The 6,978-nt window shown below is 35.9% G+C and overlaps 1 protein-coding gene across 3 annotated transcripts in view; it reads right to left on the bottom strand.

The window, feature by feature from the left end:
• Window positions 1–1,097: 1,097 nt before the first annotated feature.
• LOC149577968 (GDSL esterase/lipase At4g10955-like) overlaps window positions 1,098–6,978 on the bottom strand; it is a 72,854-nt gene continuing 66,973 nt past the window's right edge. Inside the window, exons 2-4 of one of the 3 annotated variants that reach the window (XM_089826894.1) lie at window positions 3,084–4,015; window positions 2,589–2,675; window positions 1,098–2,510 (exon numbers count right to left, since the gene is read on the bottom strand). In XM_089826894.1, the coding sequence (XP_089683020.1) occupies window positions 1,454–2,510; window positions 2,589–2,675; window positions 3,084–3,205 (1,266 nt within the window). In that variant the 5' untranslated portion in view covers window positions 3,206–4,015 and the 3' untranslated portion in view covers window positions 1,098–1,453. The remainder of the gene's footprint in view (window positions 2,511–2,588; window positions 2,676–3,083; window positions 4,016–6,978) is intronic. The other 2 variants (XM_089826885.1, XM_089826902.1) reach the window with 2 other exon arrangements.

Below are 6,978 nucleotides of genomic sequence, written 5' to 3'. Positions count from 1 at the left end.
TGTCATTGTCTCTCCTTTATTTTTTTTTATATTCAGGAGCTGATGTTTTAATGTCAGTATTCTGCTTGCATTGTTTATTTCAAATGTATCTTTTATAGTTTTAAATACTTCGCAAGCTGTTTTCAACCTTGCTATGGAAGGAAGTATGTGATCCCTCACGGCATCGATTATAATCTTCTTAGCTTTACTGTTATGTCTTTTCCAAGTTGTTTTGTCTGATTCTTCTTCAGGCATCTTAAGATCTTTTTCTATGAAGGAATCTAATTTGAGTTCTTCAAGTAAGGCTATAATTCGAATTTTCCATGAAGAGAAGTTTACAGCCCCTTCTAATCTCTCTTCTACTTTGATTCTATTTTACCATTTTGTTTGAAGTTGAAATAGCCTTCTATAATGAGAGAAATACTTTAGTTGGAATCTGATTTAAGATTTTCTCTAGTTAAGCTCTGATGCCATGTTAAATAAGGATCTTTTCTACAGAGTAATCTAACTTGTATTGTTCAGAACTGAATAATAGTTATGGATGTATATGCTCTTTGATGTTTATTGATATCTCTGAACATGTTAACAAGGCAATTCTGAGTTGGACTGATTTCTATGACTGAAGCTATTGTCAAATGCAAGATTGAATATTGGATCTACTGAATGTGATGATTGCTGTAATAATACAATGCCTTTGTAAATTGATTGATTGATTACAACAGTCATCGGTCACATAAATATAAGATCTGGTGGTCATGATCATGAAGAGTTGTGACTCCCCCTGTGGCAAGATGCCATGGGAAGTCACAACCCTTCATGGTCGTGACTCCCTTATATGATTGACTGGGTGTATCAGTCTTAAGATAATTAATAACAGTTATGCTGATTAGTTTAATTAATATGAAACAGCCGATTCTTGTCATCCCTTTTAATATATACGTAGATATAAATATTTTGTGATTAACAATAGTAAATACAATTTTATATATATATATATATATATATATATATAAAATTCATATTAATGATAAGAATTCTTCAATCCGAATGAAGCTATATTCTTAACACAAACCTACATTATATCATGTAATCAATCAAACAATGAAACAACATTCATATTACTGTAATGATATGAACGAGATCATTCATATTATATTTGTCCATATAAAATCATCTCACACATGAATAATCATTTCATGTGCATATTACACGCGTTATAACAATAGTTACTCCCTTGAGAACCATTCGATGTTCCAATGTATCAAACAAGACAGTAGCAAGTATTTTTAACTTTTAGAAGAAAAAAGAGAGAGGAATTATAGTGCTCCCAAATGACATTGTCCTCAACTTATTGGTCCTACAACTCCAGATTCAAGTACTTGTAATGCATTCCAGTCAATCATGTCATACAATTATACTAAATACCAAACCTAACCAGTGGGAGTTAAACAAATGCTTGACATGTTACATATACCTATTCAAGTCTCTTGTTTTGGCAAAACTTTTTAGCCTGGCGTGCGATCTTCTTTCTAATCTTCTTGCCAACCTTCTTTTCAACCCGTTTGAAAATGGTATCAACGTGAAGGAGCTCGTATTTGATGGGTTCTATGCTTATGCTCGGCGACAGCCATTGTGCAAGGGAATGCGAACTTGGCCAATCCTCTGGCTTTGGGTTCACAAACAGCATTGCAGTAGGGATCAGATGCGCCGCCACCTTCTCTTCTTTCCCGGCAAACAAGTGCAGCATACCCCTGATGCAATGTTGTGCAGCACGATTTTCCAATTCCTCCAGTCCAAACTTACGCAGACGCTCCTGATTGTCAAAGTAGTGCTTATATGCAGCGCATATAAAATCATGCGGATTGATATACAACATTGGAACCCATTTGTCAAGACCCATAAAGGTCTCTTCATTTTCAGAAAGCTTAGGATGATTGACTAGCAAGCTAGCGAAAATGTCCCTAGCAATATGAAGCACACTGTTTGCTACCTTGTCCTTAAACACTCCTGCGGGAGATACAAAAGGGGGATTGAAGAGATGGGCTTTTAAGTTAAGCTTCTTATCCATTGTAAGTGCAATTTTCCTTCCCAATAACAAGCCAAATGACGCACCAAGGGAATGGCCGACAATCCACATTTCCTTGTCATTAATGTAGCCTTCTACAGCTTTCAATGCTTCCTGAAAGCGTGAATTTTTTTCATCGAGGTTGTTCAACAAGACGCGGATATCATTGCAGATATCTCCCTGCATGGAATCACAATTGAGGATCGTTCCTCTCAAGGCCAAAACGATCTGGGGTGCGAGCGTTGGCCTGGGATGGCCTCCAGCATCTTTGTCCTTCCATTCAAAGACAGCACCAAAAATGACTTTACCGTTCTCTGGGTCTGTCAGAGTCTTGATATGCTGCAAGTTGAAGCGGGTCCAATTATCAGGGACACCGTCACTGGAATTTTGAGAACGGCTGTTTTCCATGTCGTATACGCTTTGTACTAGAGTCGCTGCTGCCACTCTTGCCTCATTGAAATTGGACCTGATATCAGAAAACCAATAGCATATGAGAAAACATAACGCACTAAGATATATAAATACTTGCTCAATTGTTTCTTACCAGTCCTCTGCACAGGACAGGGGCAGCGGAGAACTCATGTTTGGTTTGCAGCCTTCTAAATGTACCACCGCTACAGACATTTTATCACTGCAATATACAGGAAGTGATCATCCTCTAAAAGAAATTGTAGTCTATAAAATTTAGTATAATCAATTCTAGTCTTAAAAAAGATTCCAGAAGCAGTTTGGTCACGTCTATTAATTTATTTTATTTTGGTCATGTTTAAACTTCATACATCAGAAATAATCATCCTAAAACATCACAAAGTACATGACCAAAAGAAACCCTACCTGGAACACTCTAGAAAAGATTTAACAGTGGAAACTTTAAAACTAGAAACCAGCCCAACTAAGAAAAGATTTATACAATCTTGCAGCCCATATCAGGGACAATAGAAGAAGTAAAGCTCAATCAAAGAGCTATGGAACAAGAAGCTAGCACATGATTCAGAGAGAGGGCTAAGCCCCTGCAGAAGAACGTGTAAGTGGAAGTCACCTTCCGATAAAAAATAATGCCTCCATATAAAGAAAGAGGATAAGTAGTTTTTGAAAAACCATTAATTGCCTCCACGAGCTGAAAAATGTCGCAGGAAGAGAGTAAAACATTACTGAGGCCATCTTAGAAAGACGGGGGCAATGGACAAGGGAGCCCACTTTAAACTGAGATAGAAGCTAGGATACCTGAAGAGGAAGAAAGTAAAACATGATGCAATTAAGAATATTAAACAGTTAAATTCAAACAAAAATTACAGTACAATTGAATGATCAAATTATTTTATCATTAAATTTTATAAAATATGTTTGCAATTTTTTAATTGAATTATTTTTCAACTAATCAATAACTTCCTTTATATATTCCAATATTCAATTTGACATTGCTCATTGTCATTACTACAGAAATCTGTGGTGTTCATGATCCGCCCAAAGTGCCTGGTTAAATTGTTATCCAACAACACAGTTTCTACTCCATCCATGCCTACCATTTCATGTGTCATGGTAGAATGAGAGTCATCTCTCTTTTGAAACAATGTACCAAACACGTGCAAACTTGTTTTCAACCTTGTTTACTACTTTCATGCAAAAGAATCTAGAAAATTAATTTCTTAATAATAATAAAACAAGGGCTGCAGGCAGTGAAGTTCTGCCAAAGACTGCAAGAACAGTCATGACCATATGAATGATTCAATGAACAGTCATGATCAACCGAATAACTATCATAGTAATCTCCTTCCATGAACATCTGAATGAGAGAAAGAAAAGTCACGATCATCTCAGTAACACAGTCATGATCATCTGACTGACAGTCATAGTAATCTCCCTCCGTGATCATCTGAACGACTGAAAGAAAAGTCATGATCATCTGAATAACACAGTCATAGTAATCTGGTAGTTCATTTTCATTACCCATCATGGCACAAAAGTGCAGTCCTAAAAAAGAGCAAAAACCAAATTGTCTGAGAGATTCAATGGATGTGTAATGAATAGAAATCATTCAGACACCCACATAAAGTTTTAAAAATCAATAAAATTTGACAGACCTCCATGATAATGTTAGAATACAGTAACATTTCACAGATCTCAATGATTATGGAACTATTCTAGTATTGAATAGGTTGACATAATACAACCTAAAAAAAATTATACTTTACTCAGAATATTCAATAGAACAACAATAGCTTCCATAATAAATTCATTTTCAAAGATGAAAGTGAAAGAAAGGTGCAAATTAATCATGTTCAGGTCAGTCTCCATATAGTCAAGAGCATCAAGAACGGGTGGAACAAAAACAAATCAGCAAGACCAAGACAAAGTGAAGGATAAATTATAGAAACCCCTAGTTGGCTTGCAACTGAAATCCAGCTAGCACTACCAATGGAGCTTGCTCCATTAGACTTTGAGAGTATAATGCAAGAGATGGAGACACCGAATCCAAAGAGGAGAAAAAAAGTATTGTTTTCCATCAAAAGTGATGTCTTACGAAGTTGGACAGTTCAGGTTGCTAGTCCTCGGGTGCAGTTGGACAAAGGCGAAAAGTCTATAGCATAGTGTCAGATTACCAGTGTCAACCTTGGACATACATCAAAAGAGCAAGAGAAAAAAGAGAAGAGAGCCAATGTGGACATTATGACTGCCAGATTAGAGAAAGATAAAACTAGAAAACATAGAATTTAAAGTCTATAGCATAGTATCAGATTACCAGTGTCAACCTTGGACATACATCAAAAGAGCAAGAGAAAAAAGAGAAGAGAGCCAATGTGGACGTTATGACTGCCAGATTAGAGAAAGATAAAACTAGAAAACATAGAATTTAAAGCATTACACAGAAACTTCAAGGTTTCATTAGATAATCTAGCCAAATCTAATCATAGAGGAGGAGTCACCAAACCTAATTCTTTCACTAAAAGAACTCACAATTGTTGGAATTTTTAAAATAAAATTGTTTTGACTCTGATCCATCACCTACGTGTCAATAACTTTCAAAGGTCAAAAATAGCAAGTTATTATTTGGGAGAATGGAATCTCCAGCTAGCTCTTGACATGAACAGTCAGTAAATTAATTGCTGGTAGGTGAGTTTGAAAATGGAAATGTTCTGTGCGGGGAAAGTTTTGTGGACAGCAAGTAGATAAAAAGTAGATAAAAAGGAAAGAATGTTTTCATTCTAAAATGAAGTCAGTTTTTTGAGAAGCCAAAAAAGAAGAAAGGTTTCAGATTTTATTCTTTGTGTGTTTCAGAAATTTTTATGACAGCAGAAGCTGAATATTTGTCTTGTTGACCAGTGATTGCTCCAAGCATTTTTGTGTGAGCTTTGAAAAGCTCTAGGTAGTTTGTATGCAGCCCCATATCGCTGCAAGTTTAATTTGTAATCAGCAGCAAAAGTTATTAATTTTATTTTATGAGATTGTAGTTTGCATTTTCTGATTTGTAAAAGTTATTTCCAGATTTAATAGAAAGCAAGGAATAATCTTGTATATTTCCAGTCATTTGTAATTGTCTCCATTTGATCTATTCCGCTGTGCATTCCCGGATTTGAGAAAACTAGAGTTGCAAGTCCTTGTGTGTTTGCCAGATTTGGGGATTTTATTTCTTTTACATGGTGTAAGAGCTATTTGGCCATAAATCCTTGTGAGTTTGGGCATCAGTTTTTCTCGGTATTGAATTTTTTGTGTAGGAGACATGGCTGCAAATGAAGGAAAGAGTTGGCAGCAACCACTATTTTGTAATGGATAAAACTATGATATTTGGGAAAAGAAGATCAAAATCATTATGGCAGCAAATGATTTGTGGGAGCTTGTGGTCAATGGATTTGTTGATGTGACAGACCCGGCTCACTTTGTTGCCGTCACAAACAATCAAAAGACTCAATTGAAAGAGTCCAGAAGGAAAGATGCAAAAGTATTAAGCTTCATTGAAGCAGCTATGACAGAGATAAATTTCCCAAAATAGAAGCAACTAACTATTCAAAAGACACTTGGGATATCCTTGAAACAAATTTTAAAGGGACTGACCAAGTTCGTGTGGCGAAGCTACAATTGCTTTGAAGAGAGTTTGAGAATCATTTCATGAAGGAAAATAGGTTCATTTCAGATTTTAGTTCAAGAGTCTTTGGTTTGCTTAATTAGTTGCGGATGAATGAAGAAGAATTTGAGTAGCATAGTGGAGAAAATATTGAGAAGTTCGCCCCAAAAAATTGATACTCTTGTGATTACCATTGAAGAGACAAAGGATCTCTCCACATTGATTGTGGATGAGTTGATGGGTTCTCTCCAAACCCTTGAGCAACACATTAATAGATCTGCAATATCTTCCCAAGAGATAGTTTTCAAAATTCAAGCCAATACAAGAGGCAAGGGGAGAAGAAGAAATAGCTCTGGATGAGGCTCTAGAGGTAGAGGTTGTAGTAACTCCGAGAAAAGAACCGTTGGAGGAGAAAGCTCAAGATGAACAATCAGCACAAGAGAGAAAGAAGTTGTCAGAAAAACTCTAGTGGAGGGAAGAAGAACTATAGCACTACTAAGAGGAATGTGGGATGTTATTATTGCCACAAATTTGGGCATTATGCAAGTGAGTTTTGGAAAAAGAAAGACGATTAGTCAAGGAAAAGTGCAAATGTAGATGATGTGAGTGTGGGTGAAATAAATAATCCCACAACCTTCATCATGTACAACATTGATGAAGAAGGCAGTTGACATGATGATGAGGGTATTAGGAATAGATAATATAGAGAGGGATGGTGAATCAGTATACTACAAACTTTTTCCCACAACTGAATATTGTTAATTACTCTATAACATGCTTATGAAAGTAAACCAACAATGTTGAATAGTAAATACAAAAGTACACAGAGAACTCATTAAAACTATATTTTATTAACTAGAGAAACCCTGGCCAA

This window comes from Cupressus sempervirens, chromosome 1, assembly GCF_028749045.1.
Source record: "Cupressus sempervirens isolate cs-2001-9-10 chromosome 1, ASM2874904v1, whole genome shotgun sequence".
NCBI classification, from domain to species: Eukaryota; Viridiplantae; Streptophyta; class Pinopsida; order Cupressales; family Cupressaceae; genus Cupressus; species Cupressus sempervirens.
This window is presented reverse-complemented; position numbering and strand designations above follow the sequence as displayed.